The sequence below is a fragment of the Hyaena hyaena genome, unplaced genomic scaffold (genome assembly GCF_003009895.1).
Source record: "Hyaena hyaena isolate Hyena2069 unplaced genomic scaffold, ASM300989v1 scaffold_45, whole genome shotgun sequence".
Taxonomy (NCBI): domain Eukaryota; kingdom Metazoa; phylum Chordata; class Mammalia; order Carnivora; family Hyaenidae; genus Hyaena; species Hyaena hyaena.
The window spans coordinates 2495668-2510856 of NW_024080677.1; the positions used below are offsets into that span (position 1 = coordinate 2495668).

At 54.1% G+C, this 15189-nt stretch overlaps 1 protein-coding gene across 2 annotated transcripts in view; it reads left to right on the forward strand.

The window, feature by feature from the left end:
• Positions 1-14933, forward strand: part of BDH1 (3-hydroxybutyrate dehydrogenase 1) — a 37705-nt gene extending 22772 nt beyond the window's left edge. For both annotated transcript variants that reach the window (XM_039230405.1, XM_039230406.1), the window contains exons 5-7: positions 6728-6869; positions 13060-13212; positions 14455-14933. In XM_039230405.1, the coding sequence (XP_039086336.1) occupies positions 6728-6869; positions 13060-13212; positions 14455-14924 (765 nt within the window). In that variant the 3' untranslated portion in view covers positions 14925-14933. The remainder of the gene's footprint in view (positions 1-6727; positions 6870-13059; positions 13213-14454) is intronic.
• The last annotated feature ends 256 nt before the right edge of the window (positions 14934-15189 follow it).

Consider the following 15189-nt stretch of genomic DNA (forward strand, 5'->3'; position numbering starts at 1 on the left):
GGGTGGGGCATACTTGGAGCGGGGTTCTCCGCATAATGTGGACCTGCTTCAACAGGCCTTGACAGGAGCTGTGATGCCACAGAATGTTTTGTGTCTTTGAAGTTCCTACTCCATGTCTTATGCAGCTGTGCCATTATGGTGGCTTGCCCAGTGACACAGGGCCTGCACCCTGACTCCACGGCGCAGGGCAGAGGCTGCTGAGTGCTCAAGAGGAGCTTTTGAGAGAGAGTCAGGGCCTTGGAGTCTAGTCCCGTATCAGCCACAAGCCCGGGACTAGGCACTTCCCCTCCCCGAGTCCTTTACTTGTAATAAGGGGGTTGGACTGGGCACTCTTATTCCTTAAACTCCCACGGCAGTGATTCTGATATAGTGACTGGTATTTTCTTCAAAATTCCAGACAAGGTCACTGCCAGATTATGTCTGTTGGTGTTACTTCTTTGACTATTTTGATGTCATGGTCTGTCTTGTCTGGTCAAAAGCTAGAGGAGGCAGAAGTTATTAGGGGTTTGAATTAGTTATGCACAGTGGAAAGCAGTCAGAGCTACCAGAGACCAGGGATAAAGTGCTGTAGGAGTTGAAAACAGGAGATCAGTCTTCCAGTCTGCTTCTGGGATGTTAAACCACGTGGTGGATTCTGACGAGGTCTGTGCCCAAATACTCCACATCCTCTTATCTCAGTCTATGGGCCCAACTCAAGGACTTGGCTCCAGCAGATGTCTCTCCTCTCCTACATCATTAGCTCCTCCCTCTCTCCTGAATCATTTGGGCGCATGTGCATGCAGGCACGCACAGGCGTGCACACACACACACTGACACAACCCCATATCCTGTGTATGCTAGCTACTACCTTATTTCTCTGCACCCCCAGAGGGTGGTTGATAGTAGATATTTTCACCTATTTACTTCCCATTTTCTTTCCAACCCATCTTAGATTGGGCTTTGGGCCAATCTGTTTATTTGTTCTTTCATCCACTAAGTATTGATTGAGTATCTACCGTGAGCTAACAATATTCTCCTTTTGAGATACAGTATATACCAATTCAGGGAGGGTAAGCTCCTTTGTGGAGCTTATGTGAGGAGAGATGCACAGGGAGATAGCTAAGACAAATATGAAAATTGCTTTTCTATGGCATGTTGAAGCTGTGGAGAAAAATACATCAGGAAAAGAAGAAGGAGGGCGAATTTGGTGGAGGGGGTGTTGAGTTTGAAGGGGAAAGAAAGACCTTACCAAAAAAGTGACATTGGAAGGAGGTCAGGGGTAAGGAAGCAAGTCTTGCAGATCCCAGGGGGAAGAGAGGACGGCCAAGCCAAAGTCCCAGGCAGGGCGTGTGCCTGTGTGTGTCAGACAAGAGCAGGAAGCCTTGGCTGCAGTGGGGGAGGGCGGGGGAAGGGGTGCGAGGTGAAAATGGAATTGTGGGGGGGGGTGGATCTGGTATCAGAGAAGGGACAGATTGCCTCTCTCTGGGTGCAAGAGAAGGCTTGATAGGCCAATGTGGCATCTCATTGCCATTTGGAAGGACAAATAGGAGTTCTCTGTGATGGATGCAGTTAGCAGACTTAGACACTGTCAGGAGTTTGAGGCAGGTGAAGCCCAGAGCCTCATGGAGGGAGAGAACAGCAGGGAAGAAAGCAGGGCTGGACCAGGAAGGGCCTTGGATGCCTCTGAACAGCTTTTATGAAGGACGCCAGTAGCCCCCATTTTGCTGGATCCATTGGGCACTTCTCAGTCTTCTCATACTCAACCCATCAGCAACTTTGACCCAACCAACCACTCTTGTCTGTTACACGTTGTTTCTTGCCTTATGGACACCTGCTCTCTTGGTTTTTCTTCCCTTTCCCTTGCTAGCTGCTCTTGCTACTCATCCTGTGGTTGCTACAATGCCCCAGACTTGCTCCTCTTCAGTGTTTCTAATACATGTGTTAGAAGCTTCCATTTAACATGCTGAGTGTCCTCACTCCTGCCTTGAGCTGCTAGATCACCTACCAGGACATGCCGGGGGTCTGTGAAACCTTTCTGCCAGGATTATTCCATCACCTGCCTCAGTCTGGTGGTACGTGGAGGTGGAAGAGGTTGAGAGGTTGGACAGAGTTGTTAATGTGCTGCGATATTTTCCTTCTGGTCTCAAGTAAAATGAGGTGGACTCCAAGAAAACTGCTTGGAGACACAGACTCTCAACCATGGAGAACAAACTGATGGCTACCAGAGGTGGGGATGGGGGAAACAGGTGATGGGGATCAAGGAGGGCACGTGTGACGAGCAGCAGGTGATGTATGCAAGTGGTGAATCACTGTATTCACTTGAAACTAATCACTTGAATCACTTGAAACTAATAGAACATTGGATGTTAACTAATTGGAATTAAAATAAAAACATAGAAGTGGGGCGCCTGGGTGGCTCAGTCAGTTGAGTGCCCAACTTTGGCTCAGGTCATGGTCTCACGGTTCGTGAGTTCACGCCCTGCATTGGGCACAGAGCCTGCTTTGGATCCTCTGTCTCCTCTTCTCTCGGCTCCTTCCTGGCTCACGGTCTTTCAAAAATAAACATTAAAAAAACAACAACAACAAACTTAAAAGCTACCTGGAGAGCTTACCATTTATGCCCTGGAGCCTGAGGCCATAGAACGGTATCTTATTATTTATCAGGTCTAGAGGCCCATAATGAGGCCAGAGTGGCTCATCTGGAAGCAGAGTAAAGAAAGCTGAACCAGGAAAGGGCCATCCTACTGCCTGGAAAGAAACTCTTCCCTGGACCCGGTGTGGACAAGGGGGAGGGCTCCCCCGAGTCATCATAAGGGTGCCCATCCAGTGAGACTCCTAGGAGCACCTATGGTGGCCCCAGCCAAAGGGCTGCCTCACTGACGCCCAGGCTGAGGGAGAAGAGGCCCGGCTGGAGGAGCCAGCAGCACCGCAGGTGTCCAGGGGAGGGGTCCCTGCAGAACCCACAAATTACCCCAAGAAGGGAGGGCCAGCTCTCGTGCACCCGCTGTCTCAGGGCATGGACAGCAGACGCCCAGGAGTACCAGCCTCCGAAGACTACAGTCTTGCCGCCTAATTTGCCAGCCCCTGGATCCAACCCTGGAAGGGTCAGAGATTAAGGAACAGGTGCGGAGGCGCTAGAAAATAGGGAGAAAGACTATCTTCACCCGTACCTGACATCCCAGGGGCTTCCCACACTCCCTCAGGCCTGGGTCAGGGCAGGCTTTAAATTGAATACAAGTTCGGAGGGTTTGAGTCTTCAGGCCAGGCTGGGAGCCCTAAGTCACACAAACAGGCTCTCTATTATCTGAGAGTGTGTGGAATAGCTACAAGAATTGCCTGAGATTTCACCCAGGGGTAGAAAAGAGAGCTTACAGATGAAATTTAAAGGGATAGTGAAAGGGACACCTGGGTGGCTCAGTCGGTTAAGTGTCCAACTGTGGATCAGGTCATGATCTCACGGTTTGTGAGTTCAAGTCCCGTGTTGGACTCTGTGCTGACAGCTCAGTGCCCGGAGCCTGCTTCAGATTCTGTGTGTGTCTCTCTCTGCTCCTCTCCTGCTCACGTTCTCTCTCTGTCTCTCAAAAATAAATAAATGTTAAAAATAAATAAATAAAGGGATAGTGAAAGAAGTGGGTTTATCAGTAAAGCAGGTACGTAGGCACCAGCACCGCAGGACTGAGCGCTTGCCCCTGAGCAACAGGACAGAAACCCTGGAGCCAGGGAGGCGGTGCAGCACAGGCAGTGTGGCCCTGGACTAGGACAGGTGGATCTGGAAGGGGACCGGCGGCCCTGGTCTGCAGCCATTGGGCTGAGAGTGGTCGGGACACTGTCCTCCGAACAGCAGGAGGCAAACTGATGGTCTGTGTCCCTGCTGACGTGGCTGTCAGGAGCAGGGTGTGGGGCTCCTCAGGGTGATGAGGACCCCTGGGAACACCTGTCAGGTGCAGGTCGGAGGTGGGTTTCTCTCCGGGGGTCCCGAATGCGGAGCCTGAAGCTGTGAGCAGTGATGTTCACCTGCGGTTTCCTCTGAGGGAAGGCTCTTAGCTGCTCTGCTGCCAGGCTGAGTTCACGTGGGCCCCCTGACACGGGTGAGGAGCCTCCCCTGGGGACTTCAGAGACCTTGGCTCAGTGCTGGCTAGAGGCTCACGGAGAGAGGCCTGGTGTGGGGTCCCAGAGCTGCTGAAAGGTGGCCGCAGGGTTAAAGTCCGGGAAGGAGACAGGATGCGCGGGGGCCTTTCCTGGTGGAAGTAGGCATCGGCACCCCGTGGACACACTCAGGCCACTCGGGCTCTGCTCCGAGGGGCATTCGAGGAAGTGCAGTACAAAGACTGCATTAACCCAAGATACATGTTTTCTGGTGCCTGTGTGCTGTCCGCGGAAGAGAGGGGTGTCTGGGCACCAGCCCTGCCCACCTCCGGACCTGGAGATGGCGGCTCCCAGGGGGTTCTCTGCCGGTGGACCCTGTGTGGGCACGGCCGCAGAAGCTCTACCTGTAGATGGAACCCCTGCTGTGTTGTCTGGGGAGGGCCACACATGTTTCGTCTCTCAGGGGAGGCTCCCTGCAGAGGCTGACTGTTCCGGGGTGTAGGGGGTCTTAGCGGGGGGACCAGCCCGACCTCCTGTCTGCTGCCTGGGTTTTCTCTGCACCGCGTTCCGCCCCGTGACCTCCACCCTCGCTGTGTGCGCCCCTCCTGGGCAGTCCACACCATCCGTACACTGTGCAAGTCACTCCTCGTTTGGGGCTGAATTTGGCTTCCTGGCCCTGCCTCTGTTTTGTGGGCTGCGTGGGACGAGCCTCTCCCTCGCTGTCTGTTCTCCCCGAGTCTGTCTCCGGAGTGACAGTCTCCAGCACCTTTGGGCCCATTGCGCCATTCTCTCCCCTGACCTGCGTGATGCAGCCCGGCCGGTCCTGGGGTTAGAGTCCTCCCGCTTCCGGCCACGTGACGAGGCTCAGCCTAATTTGTAGAGAACTTTTACATGCTGGCCTCCTTGGGCTTCCTACCCTTGCCCTTGCCGGGGCTGTTTGCTTCAGTCCCGCCTGCAGCTGAGGCAAGCCCTTGGCTGGGAGTACGGGTATCTCCCTCATGTCCGCAGCTGGCAGCTCCTGGAGCCCGCTTACAGGATGCGTTGCCGTTCCATGCGCCACTGAGGAAGTCACTGTCAATTAAACTGTAACTGACAGTGTTTGACTTTCACATCATTGTAGCTCATCCCTACGGTGGGAAAATGTGGATTATAGAATAGATGAAATATGGTAATACATCGTGCCTCATGATTTGAGGGCTAATGAGAAATGCACATCAAGGGCTTAGCACAGTGGGAAGCACGGTAAACACTCAGTAGATGATGCCTGCTTTTATCCACACCCTCCAGCAGCTCACCACTGCCCCCAAGAAGACCCCCGCCCACCTCCCCAGCTGCATGTGCAGCCATTTCCCGATGCCTTTCCTCTGCCTGAAATGTCCCATTCCCAGGGCCCCTCTAGTTCATGGCCTCAGCTGTCACTGCTCTTGAAAGGCCTTCCCTGTTCACCCCACCTTCTGTGCAGCCTCTCACCTCCTGCAAGGTGTCATGCAGCAAGTACTGCCCATGTTGTTTGCTGATGCATCTGCTCCCTTCCATACAGTGTGCCTCTTTGAGGGCTGAGTTGTTTATTTTTGCATCTCCAGTCAATTCTTAGCACAAGGCTAGAAAGTGATGGAGGCCTAAGAAATGTTTGCTTTCTCATGTTTAATAATACCTGGATTTGCATAGCGCTTTATAGCTTAACAAGTTTTTAATAAAGATGATGTCCTCATTCCATTAACCCGAGCAGATCAGGACAGGTGGCAATGTCCTTATTTCTAAGCTGGAAAAACTGGGCACCTGTTAAGGAATGCACCGGAGCACCTGAGCCTGGGTAGTGACCGAACTGAAATTAGAGCCCTCTCTGGCCTCTAACCATCTTGGTGGTGTCAGACCCTTGGCTTAGGACAGAGGTGACAAACTGGCAGCCCACTGGTCACATGTGGCCTGTGGATGTGCTTTGGCCTACACAGTTTTGTTTTTTTTTTAATGTAAGTTGTCAACACTTAAAATATTAGGAAATCCGGAGCAGCTGGGTGGCTCAGTCGGTTAAGCATCTGACTCTTAGTGTCGGCCTAGGTCATGAGCTCATGGTTCGTGGGACTGTGGAATTGGGCCCCATGTCAGGCTGTGCACTGACAGTGAGGAGCATGCTTGGGATCCTCTCTCCCTTTCTCTCTGCCCCTCCCCCATGCATGCACATGCCCTTGCTTGCGCTCTCTCGCTCTCAAAATAAACAAACTAAAAAAATTAGGAAATCCTAATTATTGGCTTAAAATCTGAGCATCTGGCCACTCTGGGTTACATGCATTACCACGGGCATGCGGCTGTCAGAGGTGGAGAGGGACGCACACACTTCATTCCCGAATCCCCACCTTCCCCGCTGTCTGATACCCACATGCCTGGCCCTGGCAGGTACTGAGTCTGAAAGCTTTGCTTAGAGAAAGACTCCTGCCAGTGAGGCCCTGGGGGCTTGAGCTAGGACATTGGGTTTGACTTGATTTGTCATCAGTACTAGGGTTGACTAGAACCACCTGCTGGCTGAGCAGCCCCGGTAGGTGTCCAGAGACTACTTCCTGAGGTTATTAGTAAGCCCGGGCTTTGGCAGGGCCTCGGCCCTGGTCCTCATGCTGGAGGCAGAGTGGGAAGGAAGTTGTTGAAGCAGCTCCTCTCTCCTCCCCAGGACAAAGGAAATGATGGGGTCAAGGAGCTGGACAGCTTGAAGAGCGATCGACTGAGAACAGTTCAGCTCAATGTCTGCCAAAGCGAGGAAGTAGACAAAGCGGTGGAGATCGTCCGCTCGGGCCTAGAGGACCCTGAGAAAGGTAAGGGGTCCCATGGGGCAGCAGGGTTAGTGCACGAGCCGTTCCGAGGGCACCTTTCCTAAAAACTACGCCCCGTTTGCTGGTGTCCTGCCAAAAGCCTGCTTTCTCTGTTGTTTCAGCTCTTCCTCTTGCACAGTGGGAGGAAGTGGGTTAAATTAAACACACGCCGGCAATAGGGCAATGTGAAATAAAGCCAGAGGTGGTTTAAGAATCTCTAGGAGTGACGAATGGATGAGCATTAGTTCAGGTCAGTTCAGACAGTGCTCATTAGATGCCCACTCTGGGCCTGGTGCCAGGCCAAGTGCTGGGGACACAGACATGGCCAAGACACGGCCCCTGTTCCCATGGACCTCACACTTTACTGAGGGGCCAAGCCTGATGATTTGCACATCCCCTGTCAGGGAGCAGCACACCACAGAGGGACACAGCCCAGTCTCGGAAGGGGCGGGGAGCTGGTTGTTGAAAGCAGATTGTGGTAGAGCAGAGGAAGGGCGATCGAGGAGGAGGCGAGAGCATGAACGATGGTGGGAAGCTCACGGCGTGTGCTGGGGGCAAGCCAGGGGACAAGTCTGGTGGAGGCGGGAGCAGCAAATGGGGTTGAGGAGGGAGGTCGTCCAGGGCCTGGGGTCCAGGCAAGGGAGTGTGGTCACTCTCTTGAGGCCCGTGGGAGCCACTGAAGGGGGTTTTCTGAGGGGAATGCCCTGGTCAGTCCGGGGACTGTGGTGGCAGTGTGGAGGGTGGATTTAAAGGGAGAGCATGAGTGCAGGAGTGCTGAACAGGGCAGTGGGTGTTGGGAACAAGGCGGGATCGGATTGGGGAAGGCCCAGCTGGCTGGACCTGGTGACGGATGCACTCCCCCACTGGAGGAGCGGGTTGAGGGATGGGGAGTGCCCGTGGGACGCCCCGGGGGCAACGTCCAGGTGGAGACCCAGATGTCCAGGGTTGGAGGTGAGGCTGGAGTAGGGGAGGTACACAGAGGGGCTCCTGGGAACATAAGCAGTCAGAGGACGGAGAAGGGGAGAGGCAGCTGGCAGAGAGGATGGGTACTGTGCCCCGGAAGCTGAATGACCAAAACGTCTGAGGGCCAGTAGCTAACAGGGTCACAGGAGGCAGAAGGTCCCTGTAACATAAGGACTTAGGTGTCCTCCCAGTTCGGCTCTTGAAGGACCCGGGTGGGAGGAGACACCATTCATGCAGTCCACGGCCGTGATGGTGCTGCGTTCTGGGCTACCTGCTTCGTCTAAGACCTTTACCTTTGAGCTTCCTGGCAGACCAAGCAGAAAGGGTATGCCTCATTCAGTTCTCCGCTTTCCCACAGAATGAGGTGGGGGCAGCTCTCCTGAATGGTGACTTCAGGCACTAGTAGAGAGGAGGGAAGGGCACAGGGCCTGTGCTGGGCTCTGTTGAGCTCGTTTGTCAGGCAGGCAGAGATGCCGTCAGCAACCAGCAGCTGCCTCAGCAACTCCTGTGCTGTGTGGCTCTCAGAGAAGCTGCTGCCAGCCTGTCGCTGATGTGTCACCTTGTCAGTGCTGCCCCCACCCCAAAGCAGGCCATTCCCAGGTCCCTCCACTTTCTGAGGAGAGGCCTGTGACTTCCCTAACTCACTGAACGTCTGTTTAATAATTGGCAGCCAAAGCCAGGGCTCCTGTCCCATTAAGAAGACGCAGGATATGGGTCCCACCGGGATGATTACCAGCTCGGGAGGTAGAGCCTGCCTCACCCCTCCCTGGTGATACATCCTCCTAGCGCCCCCCCTTCCCTCACTGCCAGGATGCTGCCTTCATGAACGACTGGGCGGGGAAAACAGCTGCAGCCGTAAAGTTGCTTCATTGCAGCCCGAGGGTTGGTGGAGATTTAAAATGCCCGCGGATAGAAATCGTCACTGTAGACCTGAGCACAGAGTGGGGCTGCGCCAGAGCTGGGGGCTGCCCAGGACCCTGGGCCTTGTCCCTCACCGCAGGGCAGGACGATTTCAGTTCCCAGTAGTGGTCTGGCCAGCTAGCCTCACAGGCAAGGCCGGGTAGACCCGGAGTCACAAAGGGGAGGCACTCAACCCCTCTGCCCTTGGATTGAGCGCAGACCCTAGAATCACCCCCATGCATAACTTTCCCCTACTGCATTTTTTCCACATGATGCATTTCAGTGAGGGTTGATAAACCACACCATGACCTTCCTTAACCAATACTGCATTTTCTGGAAAAAGATTTGGATTTTTAGGTCGGAAATAAGTAATAAATCTGTCAGACATGTGTTGTCCAGGTCTCTCTTTCTCTCTTTCCCTACTTCTCCCTCCACCTCCCTTCCTTTCCTGTGCCCCCCCCCCCCCCCCCCCCCCCCCCCCCCCCCCCCCCCCCCCNCCCCCCCCCCCCCCCAGCCTCACCCCTGCCCCACCCCACCAAGGGGTGTCTTTTTCCTGATAAAGCTGCTGGGATTCTGTCCTTCTCTGGCAATGCTGTCCTTGAACTCCAGGTGGCGCCCTCTGGAGCTTTCAGATCAGCCTGCTGTCCCTAAGCGGCTGCTTCCAAGTCACCCCACCCAGACAGGATCCCTCCCAGGGCAAGGGGAGCGTACATTTTGATGAGGACTTTGGCGTCCTTCACGTTGGCCCCGTCGAACAGTTTGTGTCAAAGCCAGGGGAGACGGCCTCAGGGGGTGAGATGAAGGGGGTTGTCCGATCAGAGCAGGTGAGCCATCTGCGCGAGCCCCTGTGCTCGCCAGCAGTACTCAGAGCAACTGGACGGATGCCTGGGGCCTGTAACCAGCACCGCCCACCCACGCCCCCAGGGAAAGGCCAACCAGCAGGCCTAATCTTGAAATCATCACTTAACCTCACAGTCCGTAGGTACTTATTGAGTACCTGCTGTATGCTTGGTAGTGTGCTGAGCACCAATAAGGGTTTGACCTGGCAACAGGAGTTTGTGGTGTGATAGCAGCCAAGCGTAAGTTGGTGGCTTCATGGCAGGACCTATTCGGAACAGCTACAGCCCTGGGGACATTATGCCACTGATAGGGAAGACCCTGGCCTACATCTGGGCCTCCCTTAGTCTGGGAGTGAGAAGACTGGAGTTCTTGTGGGCTTTGCCTCTTACTAGAAGGGTGACCTTGGGCTTGTACCTTCCTCTGTGTGGGCCTCAGCTTGCCCATCTGTGAAGTGGGAGAAGTGCCAGAGAGCGAGCCAGTGCTCACCCCTAGATCTGACTGCTGCAGGAACATGGGCAAAATGTCAGCAAAAGCTGCTCTCGTCTCAGGCTGAGGGATGGGGCACTGAGCAGAGCCAGAGTGGGGGAAGGGGGTGGGGCATGAGGCAGAAGAGTAGGACATTCAGGCTTCCCGAGGGCAGAACAAGGAGGCCTCACATACCATGTATGGAAGGGAATTATCAGAGGGGGAAGTGGCTGGCAGCGGAGAGCCTGGCTGAGGGGCTCTCAGGATGGAGGTGGAGGCCAGAGGCTGTCACAGGGAGACCCGGGAGAGGCTTCTCCAATGATACAGGAGGGAGGCCATGAGGACTCAGACTAACGCTGTGGAAAAGAGGAAAGAAGACAGTGATTCTATGACACAGTGGGGGGAGCCAACAGCAGCCCAGGGTTGGGCGTGAGGGCCGTGTCTTCTATCCCGTCCACCTGTTAGCTGTGTGACATTGAGCAAGATGCTTAACCTTCCCGAGCCTCAGTTGCCTCATCCAGATCTGGGACACCTTGGTATCCAAACAAATGCATGCAAAGAGCTTATTCGGGGGCTGACAGCCGTCCTTTTTGATCCTGATCAGTAATATCAACAGTACTCCTTAGATGGGGGAGAAGCGAGGCTGCCGAGGCGTCAGATGAAAGTGAGGCTGTTAGCGAAGAGGAGGTGCAGGCTGGAGCGGCTGGAGCTTGACGTGTTGCTATGGGTCGGGAGTGCTGGGGCTCTGGGGTGCATTGAGGTGAAAGCGACCATCAGGAGGGGGAGACCAGGGTTGGGAGAGAGCCATGAATCCAAGGGGTACATGGGAACCCTTGACGGGGAGGCGGTGATGTGACAGGGCTGTCTCAGGGAAACAGCAGGAATGTTCACTCTGAGCATGTCTGGAATGTTGGCTGAGGACTCCAGAGAGCTGCTAGGTCCACAAACTGTTACAGCTTATCAAGCCAGCAGAGCTATAATCCAGGAGCAATGTGCTTCCACAGGTCAAGTTCAATTACACTTCTTTGGATGTCAGTGTCAGATGTAATTCATTTTTAGTTGGAAAAAAAAAAAAAACATCCCTGTATGCATTTTGGGTGTGATACTGTCTCGTGTGAATCGAACACAAGGCAGCTGGAAATTTCCAAGAACATAAGCAAGTCAAAGCTGCCTCCTTGGTGCCACTTTCCCCAGTTCAGCTCTGCCTCTGCTTCCCGGAGCACCCTGAAGCCAGTCCTTCCTCCTCAGGGCCTCTGCTTTTCTGGCTGTAAAAGTAGTTGTCAGAGGTCCAAGGATCCTTCCAGCACCAGTGTTCACTGATTCTAGAGAAACCAGCTGTCCCCTACCTGGTCTTGTAGGAAACAGTCAACCCAAGTATTCTCAGAGTGTACGTTTGCTCCAATTCTGTACTCCACCTGGGACCACACAAGGCTGAGGGGGGTTCTCTACCTGCAAAGACCAGGTGTATACAATGGGGCTTTTGCCAGTGAAAACCAGCAAATAGTGCGTGGTTCACAGAAGGGAGATCAGAGAATGGAGTTGTCAGAGACCGGCTCCAGCCGGGGTCCAGGGGTCCCTGAAGGATGGACGGTGTCGGCCAGGGAGGGGTGAGAGAGGCCACGAGATTCTTTCTGGTCACCAGGCAGGCATGTCAGCTCTGACTGGGGCTCAACTTTATTTTATAATTAAGTGTTTGGGGACCTCACAGAAGTGGCATTTGCCTTATACAATGATTTCTGATGACAAACTTCTTTGATATGTAAGAATTTCCCAGAACATAGATTTGTAGAAGACTCCTGCATAACCTTTATCAATAGTGATTGAGATAGGGGATTTAGATGCTTATCCTATGGGGAAGGAAGGTATCTTTAGCATACCAGACAATGTTTTTAGCATAAAAAGGGTGAAGTTACTTCTTTGTGAGCAGGGGTCAAACAGGTCTTTCACCTGTTGCTCTCATCACAAAAGAAGAAGTTCAATAAGTTCCTTCACAGGGAGCAATCAGCATATTCAAGGCCAGAATAAGTCACTCACAGGATGCTCCAGGCAGAAACAATTGGGTGGGGGTGGATATCTGTCCTTAACTCTAAATTAGGCTCTTTGTCTCAGGGCCAGACTCCATTGTAACTCTTGTGTTCTTAGCCCCCTTTATTATGTAAGTCCTGGATCTGCAAGGCCCATAGGAAGAGCTTTTTGACAACCATCCACAATGCTTTCATCTGATATCTCTTTGGAAAAGGCAGGGATATGCTTTTCCTTATGAGCAACCTGTGTGGGGAATATCGGTCTGATCTGGAATATTGTGAGGCCTGGCCAATACCAGCAGCTTCATTTCCAACAGGAGCCAGTAGTAGCAGAAGGAGATACCAGTTTTCGCTTCTCATGGCAGGAGCTGTGCAAACGCTGCCATTTCCTCGCTGTGACTGTCACCCAGCGAGGCCGGTGCGGCTCCCAGCTTGGAGTAATGGGCAGAAGGGTCTCAGGGTGGAGAAGGACTGAGGCTCGATCTGAGGTCAAGCCTTAGCTGAGCCTCTAACTGCTACATGACCTTGGATGCTGGGTCCCTCCCTGGTCCTCCAGAGAAGGCTTGGCCTGGAAGACTCCTCTGGTTCTCCCGGCTTCCGGCGGGATGCAGGTGAAGGTGCAGAGGCAGGGATGAACACTCGGTGCGGGGTGCGGAGTGCAGGGACGGGACAGCATGGAGCAGAGTGGAAATGAGTTAGCCCGTGTGGGACTCGGGGCAGGGGCCACCTGTCAGGGCTGGGTCACGGTGGGGGCCCAGGGGGTCCATGGAGGTAGAAGCGAGATGATGACTGGACCTTTCAGACTTAAGGGAGAGTCACAGCACTTTTGGCCTCTTTGTTTGTTCTTGGTGACTCTAGAAAGTGTCCCAGAGCCTTGGATAAGAAGTGGCAAGGTTTGGGGAAAAGGGACAGAAGCAGGGAGGGGGATGGGCTGCAGGCCAATGGGTGAGGTCTGAGGCCAAGGCTGCGCGGTGACTGCAGTTCTGTTCCATCCTGTCCAGGCATGTGGGGCCTGGTTAACAACGCGGGCATCTCGACTTTCGGAGATGTGGAGTTCACCAGCATGGAGACCTACAAGGAGGTGGCAGAAGTGAACCTCTGGGGCACGGTGCGGATGACAAAATCCTTTCTGCCCCTCATCCGAAGGGCCAAAGGTGAGTTGGAAAGGGATCTTCCCCTTGCCCCACCTTTTCATCTCTGCTCAGAATGGAACTTGGTCTCCGCAGCTCCAGCAGCCATTCCCCGGTGAGGGTGAGCACATGACTCTCACAGACTGCGCAGATCTGTGGGTGGTGGTACGTGGAGGTGCCGTGACCAGGCAGATAGAAAGGGATGTGTGATTTTCAGAAAGAAGGACAGCTAAGAGGTCAGCAGTCTCGAAGGTTATTAAAAGATTAACAGCAATAGTCCCACTCTCGGGACCTAATCTAGAGAAATAACCACCCTGTGCACAGAGCTGTGTGTACACATCAACTATCAACAGAGGTGTGGTTAAGTAGATTTTGGTGTACCCATTCTATGAGTCACTGTGACACAGTTAAAAAATAAGACGATTGTGGTTGTAAGTAAAATATAGTAATAATAACAGTCAGGATTAGAAATTTCGAAAACGGGCAAAACACTCAAACCATGTTAGTTGGCCAAGAAGTCACTGATTCAGATTTTCTCCCTAGATAGCAAATGATGATGACAAAAAGGGGACAATCCATATGGTCTGTCCCAAGTTTCAGCAGTGATAGGATGAACCCAGAGAGCAGCTGTAGGATTTTAGAAGAAGACCCCAACCCTCCAGTGACTTCCAGCTTGTAGGTATCTGAAAGTTGCCCTCCCCACAGTGCCCAGAATGGAGCTGTGCCTTAACCTCCTGAGTGTGCACGCAGGGCAGGCGGGTCCCAGGTCTGCCTGGGCTTACTTGGATGGGCTCCACCTTCATCCCACCACCCAAGGGGGGCCCTGTGGGAAAGCCTCTTGAGGTCGCCACTCTCTTCCCGTGCTGGAGACGCTGTCCACATGCCCTAGTGCTGAAATCAGGTGCAGAACCCTGGCCCTGCCTGCTTGCAGCTGGCGCCGTGGCAGGTGAGAGCAGTTTGCCCGTTCTGCATGCCTTCCTGGTATGCAGCCCACTCATTGCTCTTCCCCTGGCCTGCCCGGCAGTCAGCTACCTGGGAAATATCAGGGAGGTTGGTCCTGACAGGTGGGCCCGAGCTGGCCTTACTATGAATGAGAAGACCCCTTGACCCTGGGTGGTTCAGAAGGCCAGGCCCCAGCCTGATAGGCATCCAAACAGGGCCAGGAGGCCAGGTTGCAGCCAGGCCTCTGGAAACATGCCGGGCCCCAGGCCCTCCGCCCCAGCAGGCAGCGCCTCCTGAGCAGGTGTTTGCTGTCTTCCTCTGTAGGCCGTGTTGTCAACATCAGCAGCATGCTGGGCCGCATGGCCAACCCATCCCGCTCCCCATACTGCATCACCAAGTTCGGGGTGGAGGCTTTCTCTGATTGCCTGCGCTACGAGATGTACCCGCTGGGCGTGAAGGTCAGCGTGGTGGAGCCTGGCAACTTCATTGCTGCCACCAGCCTCTATAGCCCCGAGCGGATGCAGGTCATTGCCAGCAAGATGTGGGACGAACTGCCCGAGGTGGTGCGCAAGGACTATGGCAGGAAGTACTTCGATGAGAAGGTCGCCAAGATGGAGACTTATTGTAACAGCGGCTCCACAGACACCTCGCCTGTCATCAATGCCGTCACCCACGCTCTGACCTCTGCCACCCCCTACACTCGCTACCACCCCATGGACTACTACTGGTGGCTTCGAATGCAGATCATGACCCACTTGCCCGGAGCGGTGTCTGACAGGATCTACATACACTGAAGAGTCTCCCACCGGCCTTTGTTGGGGAGCCCGAGGGGAGGGAAGGAGGGCGGGAGGGAGGGAGGATCTTATGTCATCATCTCTTGATTACCTACTTGTGCGTTATCCGCACACAGCCTCGGGAGGGCCTACCACCAGGTTTAGCACCCACCAGAGGGGACAGCCCAACCCCACCTGTGAGTGGTCTGGGTCTTCACAGTCAGGGTGTGGTGTATGTCCAGGGCCCCAAAACCCCAGGGCAAACATGGTACGTCCATCTCTCTGG